Raw genomic sequence first — 25,272 nt, 5'->3', positions numbered from 1 at the left:
ATCGGTCTACTAACCATTCGAAGAAAATCTGAAAAAATCTCTTTTTGTTCAGCCGAGCTTGGATTATTTGTGGTTTATTAATATTATAATTATTGTTTAATTATATTGACTTTCTGTCGGACCGATTTACTTGAATTTATTGTAGGTCCTGAGTAAAATTTGCCGGTAAGGACCGGCGGACCGATGGTTTTGGCGAACCCTGGAAGTGTTTTCATTAAAGCAAATTATAATAACTTGTGACATTTGAAGGTTTCCAGTCAACTCATACCTAAGTCAACACGTACCTGATTTGGTTAACTTGTACTTTAGTCATTTTTCCGGTTGGTCAACTCATACCTTTTTAATTTTGTGTTCTTTATGAAGAAAAATTGCGATGGGTGTTTGCATACATTAGATGTTTTTATGTTTGTTGCAGGTACAAGTTGACCAAATAAAGTTATATTTTGGCAAAGACTAACATAACAGGTCGTCTTTAGGATTAAGTAAGATAACATAAACTAAAATGGGAAAAAAACAACAGTAATGATATGATTTTTTTTATAAAATGAAAGTAAAGCATAAAACACAACATACATACAAAATACTTCAATATTAACAAATTTTGCATCGAATTATGGTTCGTCAGATACTCGAGTAGTCAATGGCTAAATCAATTAATCAACACCTAAAATACTTGTTCCTACCTACGTGACACGGCTCGTTAATATTGTAATTTACCTAATCTTCACCTGTGTTAAATATTGAATAACAGATTACTCGATACGGGTTGCTGATATCTAAATTGATTTAAGCTGCACCTTTGTACCTTTGTAAAAATTAAGAACACCTTCGAGTAAAATCAAACGGGTTTATCGAGTATTTACATGTTTTAATAAGATTTTATTGGACACATATACAGTCCACTCTCATATCTAAAAGTTTGAGGGAACAAGAAAAAATATCGAAAAAACGTGAGTTCGAGATATCCGATTAGGCGTTTTCAAAGACAAGGGCTGTTTGTACAACATGCATGCCCCCCATATGGGCTCTCTGTTGTAGTGACAGCCATTGTGTGAATATGTTTTTTGTCACTGTGACCTTTACCCTTGACCTTTGACCTGAAAATCAATAGGGGTCATCTGCCAGTCATGATCAATGTACCTATGAAGTTTCATGATCCTAGCCATAAGCGTTCTTGAGTTATCATCTGGAAACCATTTTACTATTTCGGGTCACCGTGACCTTGACCTTTGACCTAGTGACCTGAAAATCAATAGGGGTCATCTGCGAGTCATGATCAATCTACCTATCAAGTTTCATGATCCTAGGAATAAGCATTCTTGAGTTATCATCCGGAAACCATTTTACTATTTCGGGTCACCGTGACCTTTGACCAAGTGACCTGAAAATCAATAGGGGTCATCTGCGAGTCATGATCAATGTACCTATGAAGTTTCATGATCCTAGGCATAAGCGTTCTTGAGTTATCATCCGGAAACCATTTTACTATTTCGGGTCATCGTGACCTTGACCTTTGACCTATGGACCTGAAAATCAATAGGGTCATCTGCCAGCCATTATCAATCTACCTACGAAGTTTCATGATCCTAGGCATAAGCGTTCTTGAGTTATCATCCGGAAACCATTTTACTTTTTCGGGTCACTGTGACCTTGACCTTTGACCTAGTGACATGAAAATCAATAGGGGTCATTTGCCAGCCATTATCAATCTACCAACACAGTTTCATGATCCTAGGCATAAGCGTTCTTGAGTTATCATCCGGATACCATTTTACTATTTCGGGTCACTGTGACCTTGAACTTTGACCTAGTGACCTGAAAATCAATAGGGGTCATCTGAGAGTCATGATCAATCTACCTATCAATGTTCATGATCCTAGGCCTAAGCGTTCTTGAGTTATCATCCTGAAACCATTTTACTATTTCGAGTCACCATGACCTTGACCTTTGACCTAGTGACCTCAAAATCAATAAGGGTCATCTGCGATTCATGATCAATGTACCTATGAAGTTTCATGATCCTAGCCCCAAGCGTTCTTGTGTAATCATCCGGAAACCACCTGGTGGACGGACGGACCGACCGACATGTGCAAAGCAATATACCCCCTCTTCTTCGAAGGGGGGCATAAAAATACTAACAAAATCTCAGATAGAATTGAAATAAAATTAACTTCCACCAGGTTTTTAATATAAATTACGTATGGAATGACCCAATTTTGATCAAATGAATGACGGGTATTCGGAATTGAGGGGGTTCCGGTCTTAAGGAGATATTCTAAGCATGGTTTTATAGGGAAAACAAGAGCTGTGTTTGTGAAACGCAATGCCCCCTACTGCGCCGCTTTGAAGCCATATATTTGACCTCTGACCTTAAAGCAGCGCTTCCGTTAGCTTTTAAAAGTTGGAAGTCCTGAATTCCAAGCCTAAAATTTTGGACGTCCCAGACATAAATTTCGAAGTCCCACTTTTATTTAAGAATTTTAATATACGTACATGTTCCAACTCTATCCATTACCCGATAATCCAGTAGTATTATGGCTTCTATTTTCAAAACCAAAATACGGACAATATTGCCGTCTGCTACCATCCGCCATTATACGCAAGTTGAATTATGGGATGGAGGAATTCCCATTGAACATGCGTTAATCACGTGACGCGATTTGAGAGAAACTAGCGAAGATATTTCGTCAATTGCAGTCCATGTCAGTACCATCTGCTAACAAATCGGAAATAAATAAATATAATACCGGAGAAAATCGGTACCAAATGAACATTTCCGAAATGCCGAATTCGTTCTCAAATGATCGCGCACGCGAACAAATTTTCGTAAATTGATAATTTGTCGGTTTATTTCCAAACTGTCTTTTCAGATTTTTGCTATCTCCAGAGCCGAGATTTCATCGCATTGGCAATCAGGGGATGGGTTAATTATGCTTATTTTCAAATGCGTATAATCAAAGTATTATCCGAAAAAATCAGGATTTTACTATTCACGGAAAGTTACGAAAATTCTAGCAACAAATAAACATTTCTCGTGTATTTCGAGTACAGATGAAAATCATGCAAAAATTAGACTTCATGCACAACGTAACGTCATTCTTCCGCGGGGAAAGCGTTGACTCAAATATTTGATTGCTGAATAAAAACTTCGTAACGCAGAGGTCGCTAATATTGCTAATATTATTGTATACAGCTTCATGTGGGGTCGGCGTGTATTCGGTTGCCTGAGCACTGATTGGCTGATGCGCTTACAAAGAAGACTTTGATTGAGAGCTGGAAAAATCAATATTGGCCACTCGCTGAGAAATTCATTGAAAACAGTAGCTCTTGTGCGGAGTTAACGGTCTGAATAACCCCATTTACTGTTGACATTTTAACGTGTTGTGTATTAGAAAATAGCGTACATACATGCAGATTATCGGACATCCAAGGGACTTCCACCATTTGCATAATGGACGTACGACTGCCAATTTCTGGCGTAATTTACGCTCGGACGTCCAATAACGGAAGCGCTGCCTTAAAAGATGACCTTGACCTTTCACCACTCAAAATGTGCTGCTCCATGAGACACATGCATGCCAAATATCAAGTTGCTATCTTCAATATTGCAAAAGTTATGACCAAGGTTAAAGTTTTGGGACAGACACACACATACAATAACAGACAGACAGACAGGCCAAAAACAATATAACCCCGATCATTTGATCCGGGGGCATCAAAATGGGACTGGATAATTTGGAGGGTTTAGAGAGGATTCCTGTATAGAGAATCCAGTTTAGAGGGTTTCCACTGTATAGCTATTTAAGGAAAAATGCCCCGCTCCCTAGTGGCCATGTTTTTCAACAGACCACAACCATTTTCGAACTTATCCAAGATGTCATTAAGAAGTATGTTTTGACCAAGTTTCATCAAGATTGGAACATAAATTTGGCCTCTAGGGTGTTAACAAGTTTTTACTATAGCCATATAAGGAAAAATGCCCCGCCCAATTGCGGCCATGTTATTCAACCAACCATAACCATTTTTAAACTCATCCAAGATATCATTGGGACAAATTTATAGCTGTCTTGGTCAATGTCCCTTCATAGGCGTGAGATGGACAACATCTGGAATCCGCGGAATAATAATGTTGTGATCTAAAAACGCAGATAAACGACCGTCTGCTGGCAATAAGATCAGTTTTGGACCTGGGCGCTTACATATAATACATATCATGATGGAATTGGCAGGGTGATCTGAGAGAGAAATGTAAGAAAGCTGATGATAAGATCCGACAGATTATTTGATTTTAAATGAATATCAAATCCCAATGTTACTGAGCTAAAGCTATGGGGAAAAAATGAAAAAAAGAAACACATTTTTTTAACAAGTTTTACTTTATTGATACCATTAAGACTACAATGATATATGTTATTAACTCCAAATACTGTTAAAGAGCAATTTGCCTCCTATGAATAACAAGAACAACCACACAATTAGGTCTTTTTACTTGTTTTTTACAAAGTCTTTGGAAGGCATATTGATAAATATTCTGTTAAGTGATGTACAATACCCAAGCTTATTACCTTTTTTCGAAAAGTATGAATTTCAGCTTGTAACAAGCCGACGATACGTGTTTTTTTAAAAGACTGCATAAGATTTAAGATTCCTTTATATACTATTTTACAGATGTAAAAGCACTGTAAATAGATCTAAGGGCTACTTACTGAAAATGGGCTCAATGGCTGTCTGGATGTAGATGGTTGGGGTTGGTAGTCCGGATCATTGCTGATGTTGTCTGAACATTGCCTAGGCTTTGGGGCATTCTTGTAGCTTTTGACACGACAATGAAAACAAATAACATCACTGTCTGTTGGAACTACAGCAGGCAAGACCTTTCGCAGATAGTTTTTTACAGTGTCAGTCAATGGACTACGATCTTTTGGTTTTGCACGCTTATTACAGCAAATGCATCTGTAGTCTTTCCCCATCCTGAAATTAAAATAAGATTTAGAAAACAAATCTACGCGGTTACGAACTCATATAGCCTGGACGTACAGCAAAAGAAAATGAGTATCTTACCCACTGCGCCAGTGATCAATAAGAGTGGAGAGTATACAATATGGAGAGTATACAATATAGTTATAGTTAATTCATGAGTAAAAATAGATTGACAGCTATAAAAGATTATATTTTCAGCTTCAATAAGACACAATGTATCTGGCAAAGAACATGCAATTATAAATAGTTTAATAACATATTTATCCTAATCTATACAACATCTTCCGAAACAAGCATATTTGAATGTTAAAATCGAACTTGTTCGCTTTAAATCGCCAAGACTGTACTGAAACCCGACCTGTGTGCTTGTGATTTTCGTTCTTCTACTACAATAGAGCAGATCTAAATTATTTTACTTACAACCTTTTTAAACCAGAAACTGATATGGCCAACATGCTTAGAGTATTTAAATTATTGCTTTCGTACATTAAAACTAGACACTTTATGTTGTATACAGATATATGAATTGCTTGCAAAATGTACCTACATGTACATGGGTATTGTAGAGTGACAAAGTTAGCAAATTTGAAATTCAAGACATAACAATGCGCATATATGTCAATGTTTTGGCAAAATTCCGGAAGTCTGCATTATTAACAATAAAATGTAAAGAAATTTTGCAAATTTTAACGAAAGTCTAATGGATGAAGGGTCACTAAATCAGGTGTTCAATCTTATGGTTAGAAAAGGAGGGGACATATGTCAACATTATACAATTATTATGCTTATAAGGGTAGTATATAGTTTTAAATGGTCATTGACTTTACAGTATAAAATAATAAATAATTTAGTTATATGTGATAAAACATAAAGCATGATCATTTAGCCACCTTGAAATATACTCATCAAAGCACAAGCTACATGGTAAACGAAACCACTTACTAAAAACAATAGAAAAAACAAGAAATGTGTTTGTTGGAAACACTGTCCCCTTCTGCGCCGCTTTGAAATTTATTAATTTTAACCTTTGACCTTGAAGGATGACCTTGACCTTAAACTTCCACCACTCAAAATGTGCAACTTCCTGAGAACGCCTCTTTCAAAAAAAAGTTGTTTTTTTACCTTTGACCATAAAGGATGACCTTGACCTTGAAAGATGACGTTGACCTTGAACTTCCACCACTCAAAATGTGCAGCTTCATGAGAAGGCCGCTTTGATTTTTTAAATATTTTTTTTGACCTTTGACCTAAAGGGATGACCTTAACCTTGAAGGATGACCTTGACCTTGAACTTCCACCACTAACAATGTGCAGCTTCATGAGAACGCCGCTTTGAAATATTTTTTAATTATTTTTTTTACCTTTGACCTTGAAGAATGACCTTGACCTTGAAGGATGACTTTGTACTTCCACCACTTAAAATGTGCAGCTTCATGAGAACGTTGCTTTGATTTTTTTATAATTTTTTTGACCTTGAAGGATAACCATGACCTTGAAGGATGACCTTGACCTTGAACTTCTACCACTCAAAATGTGCAGCTTCATGAGAACATCGCTTTGATTTATTTTTTTGACCTTTGACCTTGAAGGATGACCTTGACCTTCCACCACTCAAAATGTGCAGCTTCATGAGAACGCCGCTTTGAAACAATTACATCTTTTTTGACCTTGAAGGATGACCTTGACCTTGAATTTCCACCACTCAAAATGTGCAGCTTCATGAGAACACATGCACACCAAATATCAAGTTGCTATCTTCAATATTGAAAAATGTGTTTGTCTTTTGTTTGACCTTGAAGGATAACCTTGACCTTTCACCACTCAAAATGTGCGCCTCCATGAGATATACATGCATGCAAAATATAAAGTTGCTATCTTCAATATTGCCAAAGTATTTATAAAATGAGCGAATTTGGCCACATATACTTGACCTCTGACCTTGAAGGATGACCTTGACCTTTCACCACTCAAAATGTGCGGCTCCATGAGATACATATGCATGCCAAATATCAAGTTGGTATCTTCAATATTTCCAAAGTATTCATAAAATGAGCGATTTTGGCAACATATATTTGACCTCTGACCTTGAAGAATGACCTTGACCTTTCACCACTCAAAATGTGCGGCTCCATGAGATACACATGCATGCCAAATATCAAGTTGCTATCTTCAATATTGCAAAAGTATTCATAAAATGAGCGATTTTAGCCACAGATATTTGACCTCTGACCTTGAAAGATGACCTCGACCTTTCACTACTCAAAATGTGCAGCTCCATGAGTTACACATGCATGCCAAATATCAAGTTGCTATTTTGAATATTGAAAAAGTTATTGCAACTGTTAAAGTTGGAGCAAACAGACCAACAGACAGGGCAAAAACAATATGTCCTCCACGATAGTGGGTGGGGGACATAAAAAGTATGTTTGTTTTATAGGGTCTATTTAATCCACCTCAGGAAAATAAGACTCACACACTAATGCACTTTTCACTATATAATACTTTTATTCACACTGTATAGTTATTTAAATATTTCACACAATACTATACTTTTCATATATAGGAGTAAACAACCTTTACCTGCTGTCCTTAAAATCAATAGATGTGAACAACTCTTGATGACGAAATTCCATGTAAACTGTGAGGAAGATCTTTAGTAACTGAACGAAAATGTTTTGGTTGACTAACCACCTGAACCTCATCAAAGATTGCAATTGCACTATAAGGTAAACACATGTAAAACAGTAAGCAGAACGCTTAGCTGCAAACTTACTGTTTATTCTGGGTATCATTATTTTCGTACACTCGTATGACAACATAGCTTAAATGGCTAGACTGTGCTTGTGTAGTTTCAGTGTGGAGATTTCTGTGATCTGGAGTTGTATGAAGCTTAGCCTGAAAATAATTTATTTTATATAAATAATTAAGTAATTCACAACATCGCAATATTTTTTGTCAACATACTATATTGTATGAAAAAGGTGCTCTAAAATATTATCTTTAATTGTTGAAACTTTTGAATGCATTTTAAAAACAAGAGGGCCTGAAAGGCCCAAAGTTGCTCACCTGAGATAACAAGATATTATTGGGACAAATCTTCTGACCAAGTTTCCAAAGATCGGAAAAAGAATGTGGCCTCTAGAGTGTTAACATGAAATGCATGTTCATGCAACATTTATGAATTTAGGGTATCATTGAGTAGTACAGAATATTTTGGAAAATATTTGAAAATGATAATAATTACTGTCAGGAGGAAGCTGAAGGTCAAGTGTACACTTGTTTTATATGATGTTATGAACTGTCAACTGAAGAAGCTAAAGCTAGGTTGGCGCTAAGGAAAATAAATTAGTAGCCAAATTTCAGCACTACGATAACGACCCACATTATAACCTTATTTGCTCAATGAACGAAATAATCATTATCATGAATCTATAGGTATCAACAATGACTCTATTAAATTATCAATGAAGTCACATTTAAATAAATTATTTGTTACCTGAAATCAAATAATTTTATTTTTATTTTATTTTTCATTTATATTTATTTTCATGCACTGGCATAAACAGTATACAATGTTAGAACTTTCAGATATGCCCCGGTCTTTGATTGTGTGGGTCTTGCGTAACTCTTATTCGCCACCCCCCTTCTCCCAATAATTTTTGCCGTAGTCTGGTGCTTCTTGATTCTTGAAAAATACATTTACTGCAATGTATTCTTGAATTGACATATTTTTCCATAGTTGCAATATATAATTTATTGAAACATACCGGTAAATTTGTAAGTCTTAAATACTGCATGTACCGAGTGGCTAGGCTATATTTAGTTACACATCGTCTGTTTTTAAAAAAAGCATGCTTTGCATGCGTAGAACTTGGCATTGCAGACGACAGCAATAATTTCGCGCTCTTTCTTATAACACGGGTTTTATATGGCATACCGGTATTAATGCATGGTGAATAGTTATTATCACGTGGCTGTAGAAAAACGGTGTAAATCAGTTCTACAAATAGACATGATAAAATATACATGCACTGGATTTAATTTGTTACCGCATCAAATTATTAACGGGTTTTGTTTTTCACAACTTACTCGCCGTAAGTAATTTTACACTGCTCACCAATTGCAATTAACTTCTCATAATAAATGATTGTTTACAGTACAGTAAATAGGTGTGATGATGATGCCCGAAACCGCCTTTAATGTACTGCTTTATTTACCAGTTTTATATCACGTAGTAATGCTACAACTGTGATTCATTCACCTGCAATAAACGCTTACTCTGTGACCGACGTCAATCAAAAATAATAATCGCTATATAACTCCGCCTCCATAAACATTCTCGTAACCGATTGGACGTTAAATATCACAGTTTGGCGACTGGAAAGTTACCCGAAAATTTCCCGTGATGCATCTGTCAGCATACATGACTGTGTCATGTGGCTTGAATATACGATACCGGCATCCGGTTATCTCTTATCAATGGACTATCTATTACCACCTGGAGCTTTTATGGCGATTACATGTGGAAATAGGTACCGAGTTCTCTTTAAAAGTAGGGAATATTATATACTTATAGAGAAATATCAGGGTTTTTTGCAATCGCCATTTTCATTCACATTTTAAACTTTAATCGCCAGCTGAAAGATTCAATCGCCTATGGCGATTTTGGCGATCGGAAACGCTAACATAGAGCTAAAGAAAGGAAGTGATATTTGTAACTAACATTTCGTCTTCGTTGCTTGGCTTCTTGTCTGAGTGTCCTCCATGACTTTCTTTTTGTTCTCGGCATGTTTCAATTAAATTTGATTTAGAAAACTTGATGCGCGTTATGCACAACTACAGCGATGCCAAGACATTTTTTTCCCTGTCAGTTACACAGTTACGGTAACTCGGACCATTCTGCTCCACGTTGATTTAACTTCAACTATGTTAATAATTGTGTCATATTTAAGATTTGAATATAGATTGACAAAAGTTATTAAGTTAACATTAATATTTTCTATCTTTTTCAGGTACGTACAGAGCATTGAAATCAAATAAATTTGAAGAAGAAAATGAAAAACAAAGAAGCCATTTTTATTTTATTGTTTTTTCCCACAATATTATACCCTACTGTACTAGGGTTACACAATATATTTGGGGGCACTTGTCGATTTACAACAGTATGTCGGCAAGGTTTTTCTCGATATTTATGATTATTTTCATTGCTATACAAATGTGTTAATAAAATTGATGTTGTGTTTGTTTGCACGTTTTCATATGTCTTGTCGAGGTTGGAGATGTGATTATTGAGTAATTTGCGTCACCTGTCAAGTTTTGTGTAGCTGGGCTATTATCAAAACATGCGAACCGGCAAACGGCATCACACCTCCAGTGTTTGTTTATCGCGTGTAATGTCAGTAAGGGTGTTGAGAAGTTTGAGTCGTTAAAGTCACCAGTCAATTTAACTGAGCAACACAATGAGCAATAAAGAACACACTTCAACATGAATAAATACTGTACATTTGCCATTTTTAATAATTACAAAAATTGTCATTAGACTTACCGTATCTTGTGAATAGAACACCGTATCCTGGGAATAGCACTGCGATCAACAGAGAAATAAACTTGAAATTGTCTTTGAATTGTCCGAATCTTGAAATTGTCAGTCTTTGAAATTGACATAATATTGTCCATAACCTAACATCGTCGAACTATGGGGAATGTACGACAGTCCTGCACAGCTAAGGAAAAACTTGCCGACCTCCAGTATTTGGAGGAGCATGGCAACCGAGCTGCTGGCCAACAGTTCAGCATCGGGGAGTCATCCATCCGGGAATGGCGAAAAAAGAAGGACGACCTCATGAAAATGCGGAAGACGAAGCAGGCGGCGCGGGGTTCTTCGGCACACTTCATTGAACTTGAAGAGCAGCTCCTTGCCTGGGTTACGTCGTGAGGGTAGCGTCGCTGTTTCAACTATTGAGCTGAGGATTGAAGCACATCGCCTCGCAGCATTATCACCCAATATGGAGAGGTTTATGGGTTCTGCCGACTGGGCGTATGCCTTCCTACAAAGACATCAGCTCTCCATTAGGAGACGTACTCACATTGCCCAGATGCTCCCATCCGACTTTGAAACACAGCTGCTCGAGTTCCAGCGCTTCGTCATTCGGCAGCGCCTACAATGGGACTACGATCTGTCGCAGATTGGGAACGCTGACCAGACACCCCTTACATTCGATCTGCCATATAGCACGACAATCACCGCCAAGGGCAACAAATATGTCTAAATCAACACCACGGGGAACGAGAAGAACCGCTTCACTGTCATGCTATCATGCACAGCTGATGGCGGTAAGCTTCCTCCCTATGTGGTCATCAAGAAGATCATAGCCAAGGGAGCAAAATGGCCATCTGGAATCATTGTCCGTTGCCAGGATAAAGGATGGATGGGTGACAACCTGGTGAAGGACTGGGTAAAGAAAGTCTGGGGAAAGCGTCCAGGAGGCTTTTCCAGACGAAGCATGTTAGTGCTAGATGCCTTCCGGTGCCACCGTTCCCCAGCACTTAAAGAGCTTCTTAAAGAAGACATTCGGACGTCGTTGGTGATCATCCCTGGTGGTATGACTAGTATGCTCCTACCCCTGGATGTATCGATCAACAAGCCAATGAAATCGCTTCTCCAAAGACGTTGGAACGCCTGGTACTGCGAGGGAAGCCACACATTCACTGCGACTGGGCGGATGCGGAAGCCTGAACTAGAAGAAATTTGCCAATGGATTGTGGACGCCTGGAACGAATTGGACCCGGACATCATCATTAGAGCCTTCAAGAAATGCAGCATAAGCAACAACCTCGACGGACCAGAAGACGACGCATTATGGGACGACAGCAGCAAACAGATGGAAGAAGACACCTCCATCACCACCTCCACTCTGCCACAACTGACGACGACAATCTTCAAGACAACTTCTACTGCGACAACACACCACACAGGAAAAATGTCACGAACCCTTGGTGGCCATGTTTTTCCACCAACCTGCATCATTTTTGAACTCTTCCAAGATATTATTGGAATGAATCTTCTGACCAAGTTTCATGAGGATCGGACAATAAATGTGGCCTCTAGAGTGTTAACAAAATTTTACTACAGCCATATATAGCCATATAAGTAATAATTTGTCACCCCTTGGCAGCCATGTTTTTCAAGCAAACGTAACCATTTTCGAACTCAACCAAGATATCGTTGAGACCAATCGTCTGACCAAATTTCATGGTGATCGGGCAAAAATTGTGACTTCTAGAGTGTTAACAAGGTTTTTCTATAGCCAAATAGGAAAAACTGCCACTATATACATATAGAGAAAAATGCCCCGCCCACTGGCGGAAATGTTTTTTCACCGATCATGTCCATTTTCGAACTCATCCGAGACATCAATTGAACCAATGTTTTGACCAACTTTCATGATGATTGAGTGTTTACAAGGTTTCTCTATAGCCAAATAAGGAAAACTGCCCCGCCCACTGGCGGCCATGTTTTTCAACGGATCGGAACCACTTTTCAACTCAACCAAGATACCATTAAGACAAACATTGTGACAAAAAAAACATGAAGATTGGGCATGAAATGTGACTTTTACAGTGTTTACAAGGTTTTTCTTTTTTTACCTAGTGACCTAGTTTTTACCCGGCACAACCCAGTTTCGAACCCGGCCGAGATTTCATTGCGACAAAGCTTCTGACCAAGTTTCATGAAGATGGGACAAGAAATGTGGTCTATAGAGTGTTTACGAGCAAATGTTTACGGACGGACGGACAGACGGTCATACGACGGACAAAAACCGGTCACAAAAGCTCACCTGAGCAATCAGGTGAGCTAAAAAGCTATATGTACTGCGTTATTAAATAAAAATACACTGATACATAACACAACATATTTTAATGAATTGGTACACAAAGATAAGGACAAAATATCAATAATTTCTGCGAACAATATCTACTTTAAGTTTTTCAAAAACAAAACATGTTCATTTTACAACTTTTATTATATCTATCACTTTACTATGTTTATTTGTAACAAATAACTAGAGCTTTGTCACAGACATGACGAATACCCCCAAATGTGGCATTGACACATAATATTTTGCATGTCGTCTTCACAAAAAACAGCGGACACCATGCTCAATTTTAAAAACGCACTAAGTGACCCAATTGACCTAGTTTTTGACCCAGAAAGACCAATGTTCTAACTTGTTTTTAAGATCATCTCCATAAAACTTCTGACCAAGTTTGATGAAGATCAGATGTAAACTACTTGAATTAGAGAGCGGACAACTACTACTAATGGGGTTATTTACCCTCGGGACTTCGGTTAGAAACCATTGCCGGAGCACACTGCTTAACATAAAACTCTGTGTAAAAAAGCCGATAACGGCCATAATATGGAAAGCCCGATTTTACTGTGCGGTACCATTTATAATATAATATACTTTGCAGTGTGGATGCGGTGATTTGATTAAAATCTAGTAGTTAAAAATAGCTTTACTTCTAATAAAATTAGATGGAGTATAAACGCAATACTCAATATAAACAGCATATTGTCTGAGCCTAACGCTGTTAAAAAAGCGGCGTTTCTATTGGTTGAAAGGCTTATATAACGATGGCACTGATTGGCCGAAATTTCTTATTATAAATTACAAGTACGTCAATCCGGTTTAAAATATAAAAATTTCTCAGCGGACGACCTTGACATTAAGTGCACTTTACAGATTGTAAACAATAAGAATTTCTGTGCAGGAAATATATGGGTTGAAAGAAAAAGGATAATTACATCCAAAAGAGCTTGAATTTTAATGGAATACATGAATTGTTTTATAGTAATAAATTACTTTGTCGATGTTATATTGTTATTCTTCTAACTATTATTGTTATTAATATGATATTGTTATTGGATGTTTTTAAAAGGAAAGAGAAAGAGAAAGAATAGCCCAATTTGTATAAGTAAAGATGCTGAAAACACATGCTGTTGTATGTGTCATCATCATTACTAGACCCACTGTTCAGTATATACTGCAATGGGTTTGTTGGAGTCTTTAGACTTTGTGATCTGTGTTTTAAATGTTAAAATCAATATAGGATTACTTTAATTTTATGTTTCTATGAAAGAAAAGAAATACACGGAAGTGTAATATGTTGGAAATAAGCAAAAATTATTAATATTTTAGGATTTTATAGATCACAAAGTGATTTAACATTGCCACTATGTATTAAATCTATGGATGGATGGGAATTTGTTGTTAGAGTTATATGTTATACAAAGAACTCTTAGCAATCAGAAGATATAAAGATTAATAAACATTAATTAATAGGGAAAGAAGAGCCTGATTTAATAGCACTTATAAGAAAAGGGGGATTAGCATGTAAACATGCAATTATATAGAAATATAACAAAAAAAATTGTATTTGGTAATTGTAATTTAGTTTTAAATAATTATTTTATATTGTAATTGGTATGTATTCGTAAATGTGGCACAATGTTAAACACTTGCAGACAGGAAATATAGCCGTAATGCTCCAACATAAGACCGTCAGTATGGAACCTCATAAGAATTGGGCTATGAAGAAGAAACAACCCCCCAGAGTGGCGCTAAGACAATATTTAAAAGAGATAACAGTAATAACCCTAATATAATAAGGGCAATGACTGGCCAAACGGTCACCTTTATAGGGCACATGAAAATATAAGTAAAACAATGAACTTTACATTTAAAAATGAGACAGAACAGATAAATTTATACATAAAAATAAATTATTTACATTATGTACAGTACTTAATAATATGCATTTTTTTATATAAAATACAAGTTGCCACCCTGGAGGGTTAAAAGAAGGAGAGATTTGGAAGTGTAGGCTGGTATGAGTGGGGAATAAACAAGCAGGGGCATTACCACTAGGTTGGCCTAAGGGAGGTTATTGTGGAGGTGGAGTCCATGATGGTTGTTTCCCATGGACCAGAGGGAGTGCACGGTAGTTGAAGAATAGTATGAATACAATAAAAGAAAATTAAATCAGTGTGATATTAAATTGGTAAAAACACCAATTAATACCTCAATGCAGGTAAAAACCCACAAAATGCTCTTATCCAACCAATATTATTTAAATATAGGGGATAACAAGAGAGAAAATAGTACAAAAGAACCTTATCTGCTATATAAAATAGCAATTTAACACAAAAATAAGGAAATTTGCTATGTAAAATAGCAATTTCAACAAGAATTAAAAAAAAAAATAAGGTACACAATTTGCTATGATGGAAAATTAGCAATACTAAGGAAATAGTATCAAAGAATTTGTATTACCCTGGATAGGGCTAAATAAGGGTTTTGCAGGGTATAAGGACTTGCACCGTGCACTCCAGTTCGACATGGCTCTTCGAGTTTGAAGGGGAAAAGGGTGTCAAGGGGGAAGGGAGGGGGTGCAATGCAGCCAACATACCCGGGTTACTGGACAGCCTCATCCTTTCTTTTAAATGAAAACTGCCATAAACTAGGCGTAAGCATTCATGAGTTATCATCCGGAAACCATTTTCCTATTTCAAGTCACTGTGACCTTGACCTTTGACCTAGTGACCTGAAAATCAATAGGGGTCATCTGCCAGTCATGATCAATGTACCTATGAAGTTTCATGATCCTAGGCCTAACCATTCTTGAGTTATCATCCGGAAACCATTTTACTATTTTGAGTCAGTGACCTTGACCTTTGACCTAGCGACCTGAAAATCAATAAGGGTCATCTGCCAGTCATGATCAATGTACCTATGAAGTTTCATGATCCTAGGCCTAAGCATTCTTGAGTTATCATCCAGAAGCCATCTGGTGGACGGACCGACGGACGGACCGCCCGACATGTGTAAAACAATTTACCCCCTCTTCTTCGAAGGGGGGCATAAATATGAATATATTAAAAAACTGAAGAATGTAAATGGTGGACTAACGTCATACTCTTATAAAAAAAGTTTTAAAATAAGGAATACCAGGTCAATACCATTGGCCTGATTTAGAAAGGGCAAGGTTGAACAATAATCCCATTAAAATCTAAAACAAAGTTGTGTCAAAATGACACAAATCCGACATAATTACAGTGACTATGTCAGATTTGTGTAAAAATTACACGGTTTAAAAACAAATCAGTCACATGACTGAATAATTGGGTGGGTGTTGGCTGCTCTCCCTCCCCCAATGACCTAGATCTTGTCAGTTATCTGACAGTCTAGTAGGTATTTGGCAAGGGCAGAGAAGACTGGGCCCATAGCTGCTCCCTTGAGGTCTAGAAAGTTGGAAAGGTTTAAAACTAGTCCATGGGAGTGCAATGCAGTTTGGAGGTGGTCCCTCTGGGCCTTATGGTTTTGGCAGTGCAGCAGCATGTTGGGCGCAGTGAGGGGTTCCTGGCACCTAGGACATGCAGGGTCTACACCAAGGACATACTTTCCCGCGCCACCGAGTAATAGGGTGGTTCCCATCCTAAGGCACGTGATGGCTCTGTCAAGCACAATGCTTGCTGAGTATCTGTCAGGTGGCCTGAGGGTTTTCACGGGTCTGATAAAAGTATGTCTACGGGAAGCCAAATTGTAAGTCCAGAGATTCCACTGACCCACAACAAATTTCTTTGCCATGGAGTAGATCTCAGTAGGCGCCAGGGGTTCCCCAGTATCTACGGCCCCCCTCAAAAGGCCCTCCTTAGCCCCCCTGTCAGCCTGTTCATTCCCACTGATGTTGACACCATGCTGAATGTTAAATAACGCACTAAATGACCCCCTGACCTAGTTTTAGGCCTGGAATGGCCCATGTTCAAACTTGTCTCAGAAATAATTTAGATAAAACTTGTGACCAAGTTTGGTGAGGATTGGATGAAAACTACTTGAATTAGAGAGCAGACAACATTGTGATGTACAAAACGCACTAAGTGACCCTGTGACCTTGTTTTTGACCAAGCATGACCCATATTCAAACTTGCCCTAGACATTATCAAGATACAACTTCTGACCAATTTTGGTGAAGATTGGATAAAAACAACTTGAATTAGAGAGCGGACAAAATGGTGAGGTTTAAAACACACTAAGTGACCCTGTGACCTAGTTTTTGACCTGGCATTGCCCATGTACGAACTTGACCTACACATCATCTAGTTACAACTTCTGACCAAGTGTGGTGAAGGTCGGATTTAAACTACTTGAAATAGAGAGTGGACACCATGCTCAATGTGTAAAACGTACTTAGTGACCCTGTGACCTAGTTTTTGATCTGGCATGGCCCATGTTCGAACATGGTCTTCAGATCATCTAGATAAAACTTCTGACCAAGTTTGGTAAAGATCGGATGAAAACTACTTGAATAAGAGAGAGGACACTATGCTGAATGTTAAAAAACGCACTAAGTGACCCCGTGACCTAGTTTTTGACCCGGCAAGGCCCATTTTCAAACTTAGCCTTAAGATTATCTAGATACAACTTCTGACCAAGTTTGGTGAAGATCTGATGAAAACTACTTAAATTAGAGAGCGGACAACATGCTGAATGTTTAAAACGCACTAAGTGACCCCGTGACCTAGTTTTTGACCCGGCAAGGCCCATGTTCGAACTTGGCCTAGACATCATTTAGATACAACTTCTGACCAAGTTTGGTGAAGATCGGATGAAAACTACTTGAATTAGAGAGAGGACATTTAATACAGACCGACAGACAGACCGACAAGTTCACTCCTATATACCCCCCTAAACTTCGTTTGTGGGGGTATAAAAACAATAAATGCTCATTAAAATCTACTTCATCATAACACATTTAAGTAATTTAAGATATGTACCTGTAGCACCTTTTCATCACATATTTATCCTCGTCATACTATCATCATTCCTATGATAGCTTTTGTACAAAAACACAATCTAAATGCATGGAGCATCTAGTATATCTATAACTGTTTATCGGAATACTATGCATGTCCGAAATATATACACTTAAAATGCCTTACCAGTAGTAGTTTAACTTTAATTATCCAAATTTTCCTTGTTGTTATCTGGTTTAACAAACCTTATTTAACGTTTGTTAAATCCAGTTAATGCTACATGTGTATCTCCATTATTGAATCACCATTACTTGTAATTTGAATTGTTGTTGTTGTTTGAATCGCCATTTTTTAATTGAACGCGGGTTTAATGTTAATTTACAATACGTCCGCCATTTACAATGTCAAAGGTCAAGACGTAGCAATTTAATTATAATCGGATAATTTATATCTAATCGAGGAAATGTGTTTTCTTAATGTTTATGTGTCGTATTATGACTTGTTAGTATAAAAAAACAACGCCCAGGGTAGACCTCTATTCCCTCGATTATAGACCGAGTTTCAAATACTGAAACATTAATTTTGATTAAGAGCACAGCGGGATTTATTACCATGGAACTCGAGTTGTTAACTGACTGACACACGGGTAAAATTTTTGATGCGTCAAAATGACGCACGGCAGAAAAAAGAGTTGCGTAAAAATGAGTCATTTTTAATTTGCTCGCGTCAAAACGCAGGATTCTGCGTCTATTGATATCCCTGATGTTGTGTTGTTTATATGATCAACAGCACATTAAATCAACAACATTAAAGGGTAAATAGATCAAGAAGTAAATTATTATATGTATTGCTAAACAGAAAGAATAATACATAATGTTAATAGCTGAAGTAAACAATTGTATACCTGTAGTAGTTGCCTTGCAGTTCTCTTTCGTTCTCGTTCTCTCTCTCTTTTCCTTCTGTCCATAGTGTTTTTTATTAGGTCTTTACTGTAAAAATAAAACATTTCTTTAATAACATACAAAACTAAGTGCATCTGACTATTTAGGTGTCATGTCATGAAAAATGTTGACATAACAGAATTTGAAGTTCAAGTTTTAAAATCTATATTTTTTGTTCATTGACAACCACATGATGCTAGTTCTTATGCCATTATCGTGTAACAAAGAATGTGTCCATAGCTTTACTAGAATTGTGTTGATTCAGAAGCATTGCAGACGTTGCAGTTTTTGAAGGTCATCAGTTATCATTTTTCAGCTTCACCTTACCCAAGGAAGTTGAGAATTTCTTATCTACAGTGAGTAGCTACAGTAACTGTGTAATTATGTATTTATGACAGATCAAGAAATATAAAGTTTAATGTGTACATACTTTTTTCTTCTATTGTTTTTTCGTAAGTGGTTTTGTTTACCATGTAGCTCTGCTTTGATGAGTATATTCCACGGTGGCTAAATGATTATAGTTTATGCTGTTTATGCTGTATGATATGATACATAGAGGGGCTAAATCACAACATCAATATGAGCGACGTTTTCATTCACCTTTAAGGCTTTTTACTACCTTTCACTTTGTTTACAACTGTCAAAATAAGCATTTTAATTCTTGACCTTGACCTATTTTTATTTTAATGGATTAGGTTGCAAACAACTAAGTTGTTTTATGGTAAATTCATACTGAAGCCAACTCGTAACGCGGTAACATTCAACCACATTTATTGAGAATCATTTCATTCATAAATATAATACATCTATTTAGATTTTCTTGTTATTTGTTATAGACAAATGACATGAAAAAAATCAAGTAAATATTCAGACTGTGCTCTTCAAGCAGCAGTTAGAGAAGTCAAAAAAGGAAAATGTTTGTCCAAAGTATCAATTAGTATTATTCTTTTGATTAAATGAACAAACAAGGGCTGTTTGTAAAGGAAAATGTTTGTCCAAAGTATCAATTAGTATTAATCTTTTGATTAAATGAACAAACAAGGGCTGTTTGTAAAACATGCATGCCCCCCATGGGCTGTCAGTTGTAGTGGCAGCAATTGCGTGAATACTTTTTTTGTCACTAAGACCTTGACCTTTGACCTAGTGACCTGAAAATCAATAGGGGTCATCTGCCAGTCATGATCAATGTACCTATGAAGTTTCATGATCCTAGGCCTAAGCATTCTTGAGCTATCATCCGGAAACCATTTTACTATTTCGAGTCACTGTGACCTTGACCGTGTGACCTGAAAATCAATAGGGGTCATCTGCAGTCATGATCAATGTACTTATAAAGTTTCATGATCCTGGACGGACTGACCCACTGACCGACATGTGCAAAACAATATACCCCTTCACACGTCATTGAACTTGAAGAGCAGCTCCTTGCCTGGGTTACCAAACGTTGTGAGGGTGGCGTCGCTGTTTCAACTATCTGCAGTCATGATCAATGTACTTATAAAGTTTCATGATCCTGGACGGACTGACACACTGACCGACATGTGCAAAACAATATACCCCTTCTTATTCGCAGAGGGGCATAAATATATTAGTAATGACTATTCATGTCATTTTTCAAGACATTTTTTTCCCTGTCAGTTACACAGTTACGGTAACTCGGACCATTCTGCTCCACGTTGATTTAACTTCAACTATGTTAATAATTGTGTCATATTTACGATTTGAATATAGATTGACAAAAGTTATCAAGTTAACATTAATATTTTCTATCTTTTTCAGGTACGTACAGAGCATTGAAATCAAATAAATTTGAAGAAGAAAATGAAAAACAAAGAAGCCATTTTTATTTTATTGTTTTTTCCCACAATATTATACCCTACTGTACTAGGGTTACACAATATATTTGGGGGCACTTGTCGATTTACAACAGTATGTCGGCAAGGTTTTTCTCGATATTTATGATTATTTTCATTGCTTTTCAAATGTGTTAATAAAATTGATGTTGTGTTTGTTTGCACGTTTTCATATGTCTTGTCATGGTTGGAGATGTGATTATTGAGTAATTTGCGTCACCTGTCAAGTTTTGTGTATTATCAAAACATGCGAACCGGCAAACGGCATCACACCTCCAGTGTTTGTTTATCGCGTGTAATGTCAGTAAGGGTGTTGAGAAGTTTGAGTCGTTAAAGTCACCAGTCAATTTAACTGAGCAACACAATGAGCAATAAACAACACACTTCAACATGAATAAATACTGTACATTTGCCATTTTTTATCATAAAAAAATGTCATTAGACTTACCGTATCTTGAGAATAGAACACCGTATCCTGGGAATAGCACTGCGATCAAAAGAGAAATAAACTTGAAACTGTCTTTGAATTGTCGGAATCTTGAAATTGCCAGTCTTTGAAATTGACATGAAAATGCGGAAGACGAAGCAGGCGGCGCGGGGTTCTTCGGCACACTTCATTGAACTTGAAGAGCAGCTCCTTGCCTGGGTTACCAAACGTCGTGAGGGTGGCGTCGCTGTTTCAACTATCGAGCTGAGGATTGAAGCACGTCGCCTCGCAGCATTGTCACCCAATATGGAGAGGTTTAAGGGTTCTGCCGACTGGGCGTATGCCTTCCTACAAAGACATCAGCTGTCCATTAGGAGACGTACTCACATTGCCCAGAAGCTCCCATCCGACTTTGAAACACAGCTGATCGAGTTCCAGCGCTTCGTCATTCGGCAGCGCCTACAATGGGACTACGATCTATCGCAGATTGGGAACGCTGACCAGACATCCCTCACATTCGATCTGCCATATAGCACGACAATCACCGCCAAGGGCAACAAATCTGTCTCAATCAACACCACGGGGAACGAGAAGAACCGCTTCACTGTCATGCTATCATGCACAGCTGATGGCGGTAAGCTTCCTCCCTATGTGGTCGTCAAGAGGAAGATTATACTCAAGGGAGCAAAATGGCCATCTGGAATCATTGTCCGTTACCAGGATAAAGGGTGGATGGATGACAACCTGGTGAAGGACTGGGTAAAGAAAGTCTGGGGAAAGCGTCCAGGAGGCTTTTCCAGACGAAGCATGTTAGTGCTAGATGCCTTCCGGTGCCACCGGTCCAAGCACTTACAGAGCTTCTTAAAGAAGACATTCGGACGTCGTTGGTGATCATCCCTGGTGGTATGACTAGTATGCTCCAACCCCTGGATGTATCGATCAATAAGCCAATGAAATCGCTTCTCCAAAGACGTTGGAACGCCTGGTACTGCGAGGGAAGCCACACATTCACTGCGACTGGGCGGATGCGGAAGCCTGAACTAGAAGAAATTTGCCAATGGATTGTGGAGGCCTGGAACGAATTGGACCCGGACATCATCATTAGAGCCTTCAAGAAATGCAGCATAAGCAACAACCTCGACGGATCAGAAGACGACGCATTATGGGACGACAGCAGCAAACAGAGGGAAGAAGACACCACCATCACCACCTCCACTACCGCCACAACCGACGACGACAATCTTCAAGACAACTTCTTCTGCTACAACACACCACACAGAATGACCGATGATGAAATTGCACGATTGTTCGACAGCGACGAAGATGATGAAGAATTCGAAGGATTTGTCGTTTCGGACATTGGCGGACGACCCTTATGAGATGATCAACAACAACAAAGGTCCTTTTTAGGACCGCGCATATTCTGGGAAGAGTACTCTGCAAATTGTCAAACACAAATATTTGTGTAATGTAACCTTACCATCTATATCGCTTAGACGCTCGAAATAAAGCGAATTAATGCGCAAGATCGGCAATGTAAATAAATCGATTTTCAGTTACCGGTAGCCTATGGAACCGATTTTTTCCACGTTTTTTACATCAAAAACTTTTTTCCCGATTTTTTTGCTTCAAAAAGTTGATGCGCGTTGTACACAAATGCGCGTTATACACAGCGTTTTACGTATATATAGTACCTATACGAGGGTTATTTTTTCAAACTGTGTATTTTTGTCAATATTCTTTGTTGAAAAGTAAAACCATACACAATAGGTGTACATTTGACAATTTGGAACCCCTGGGGTAAGCTCGGAGGGGGGGATTTATGATACTGCTGCCTGTGATTTAGCGTTAATTTCGTGGAACGAGTGCCGATCGAGCTTGTCGAGTCTTCGCCGAATGACAACTGACTTACGAATGTTAGCGAATGTAGCCGAATACGATTTTAGGTTGCTATCCACACATCTCTCTCTATATTGCGGCGGATACCGACGATAGTCGCAGCGCCCTCACACTACTTCGGGGGAAGGGGTCCGCAGCCCTAAGGAGGGGGAATTTTCGCGGGGTTTCCCTTTTTGGGGGATTTTTTTACTTACTCTCTCATTATTACATTTGTACATGTTTGCACTATATTCATTGCATTTTTCAGAATTGAGTATGTTTGCAAGGATTAAATTGAAATAGAATTGATATATAATAATCATTCTATAATAATCTTTCTATATAAAAAAAAATATTTTTTTTAGGGGGAATTTCCCCCTAAAAAGTATTCTTTTCAGGTGGGGGACTGCCGCCGAATTTCGGCGTCAGATTTACTAGATTGAGGGCCCTGAGTCGATGTATCACGTCTGTTTTTACACACGTCCAAGATGGCGGCAAGCAGACGAGAAGTTTGCGATGAGCAGCGAAGATGATAAATAACACTTAACAGCGGATATCACATGGTTATTAGGAGATATTTAATGTGTGTGTCAATTAACGCAAAATACTATGTTTGAGATGAACAACAACAAATATTTATTAGAAATGTTTACAGTGAATGTGCTATTGTGAAAATACTGGGCTCAGGCTGGGGATTGAACCCACGACCCCCAGAGTGGTAGTCAGACACTAATCACGTCGCTAAAGAGCTAGCCCAACAGCAAGGCTGTTGGAAGTGACCTTATTTCACTACACTCCTCCCCCTTTTAATGTCTTAAGGCCTCAAATAATGCTCCGCTTTCCATGCTATAGATATTCCACTTTCATTCACAAGTATGCATCAATTCATTATTTAGTTTGCAAACAAATTTCCACAAACGAAACATTGTGTGCTTAAACTTAGTAGTTTGTAGCCTTTAAACAGAATTATTTCGACGTTATCGAATGGGTATGGACAACTCTTCAGAATCCACGATTTCGTCAGATGCGGTGACTGCCTGAAACAGACCCTACTAGTCCCGGGCTACTAGTCTTCTCAATCATGTCTGGGAGAAGTAAAGACGATTACTATGAGGTATGCACGTTTTATATTTATGTCATTTTTTTTCGTGTCGTAATAATCTTAAATTTTGAGATCAAATAAGTATTTCTCAAACAATTTCTTATACCAAATACCTACAAGATAACGATTGATGCAAAGCATCAAAGGGCATCGGAAATTTCGGTGTGAAAGGCACTCAATGAAGTTACATGGAACTTGTTTTTTTTTTCTACTGTAAATATTAATATATTGGCCGATTATTTTAAACAAAATAGAAAAAGATACTCGCGTGATGCCTTTTGTTTAAATAAATAATTGATGATTCAATTAATTCAGAGTTATAAATCTGATAATATGAATAACTTTATTGAAATAATCAAGAACACAAACGTTTCATTACCCGTTTTTTAGTTTTAACATATGTTTAGTGTCACAGCATACTAAGCAGTGTAGTATTTTGTGTATTAAAATAATCTACATGGCGTAAAGACATATGGTCCGTATGGTCCGCAAATCTAGGCCGTATAGTCCGCAAACCTGGGCCGTATGGTCCACAAACCTGGGCCGTATGGTCCACAAATCTGGGTCGTATGGTCCATGGTCCGTATCGTCCGTATGCCCTATTGGCTAACATTGTGTTGATAAGAAAAGGCGGGAAGATGGCCACCTGCGCAGTGGAAAGATAGGGTTCTATAACGCGTTTACGAACCCCCACCCTCTTATACATATTTAATGGGCATAATAAAAACAAAAAATGGTTACAATAAAACAGCATTTTTATTTAAACTAATATGTCTACATCAAAACAAAAAGTTAACATAGAACACAAATAAAATTTGATTCTACTGTGGCTCGAACCTTGTGCCTTTCACATGTGAAGCGAGCGTGTAACCACTACACTACGGAACCGCTTGAAAAAATCACCTTCTAACTAAGATATTAATAAGTGACTGTAGTCACTAGTGTAATGGTTATCAATAAAGCAATAACCCGTTAATCGCTGTCGTCTTGTAAAATTGAAGAAAATACGCGTTAATCAAAACTCGAACAGCAAAAATCTGCGGTATTGTTAGAAAAACCACAAAATAAATATAGTTTGATTATGTTTTGTTTTTATACAAAACCAGACAGTTTCACCGGTTCGCGTATATGCCCAGTCCCAGTGATCTTTTATTATTGCCCAGTCCCTGTGATCAGTTATTAATTAAAAGAATTAGCTTTGCATTATTTACATTATTTGCATTATTAGCATTATTTAGAAGCCGATTCTTGTCACCCTAGGGTGACTTCAAGCC

General features: G+C 37.8%; 3 protein-coding genes across 16 annotated transcripts in view; 2 read left to right on the top strand and 1 right to left on the bottom strand.

The window, feature by feature from the left end:
* The window catches only part of LOC127860141 (uncharacterized), an 85,240-nt gene extending 64,618 nt beyond the window's left edge, over positions 1 to 20,622 (bottom strand). For 2 of the 9 annotated variants that reach the window (XM_052398009.1, XM_052398001.1), the window contains exons 1-3: positions 9,704 to 10,089; positions 7,754 to 7,875; positions 4,707 to 4,971 (exon numbers count right to left, since the gene is read on the bottom strand). In XM_052398009.1, the coding sequence (XP_052253969.1) occupies positions 4,707 to 4,971; positions 7,754 to 7,875; positions 9,704 to 9,769 (453 nt within the window). In that variant the 5' untranslated portion in view covers positions 9,770 to 10,089. Of the gene's footprint in view, positions 1 to 4,706; positions 4,972 to 7,753; positions 7,876 to 9,703; positions 10,091 to 18,701; positions 18,787 to 19,168; positions 19,376 to 20,525 lie in introns of those variants that run through there. The other 7 variants (XM_052398003.1, XM_052398004.1, XM_052398005.1 and 4 more) reach the window with 7 other exon arrangements.
* LOC127860137 (uncharacterized) overlaps positions 1 to 25,272 on the top strand; it is a 355,128-nt gene that overhangs the window by 213,887 nt on the left and 115,969 nt on the right. The gene's annotated exons all lie outside the window — the stretch shown is intronic.
* The window catches only part of LOC127860164 (protein CDV3 homolog), a 337,157-nt gene that overhangs the window by 264,215 nt on the left and 47,670 nt on the right, over positions 1 to 25,272 (top strand). The gene's annotated exons all lie outside the window — the stretch shown is intronic.

This window comes from Dreissena polymorpha, chromosome 15 (assembly GCF_020536995.1).
Source record: "Dreissena polymorpha isolate Duluth1 chromosome 15, UMN_Dpol_1.0, whole genome shotgun sequence".
Lineage (NCBI taxonomy): Eukaryota > Metazoa > Mollusca > Bivalvia > Myida > Dreissenidae > Dreissena > Dreissena polymorpha.
This window is presented reverse-complemented; position numbering and strand designations above follow the sequence as displayed.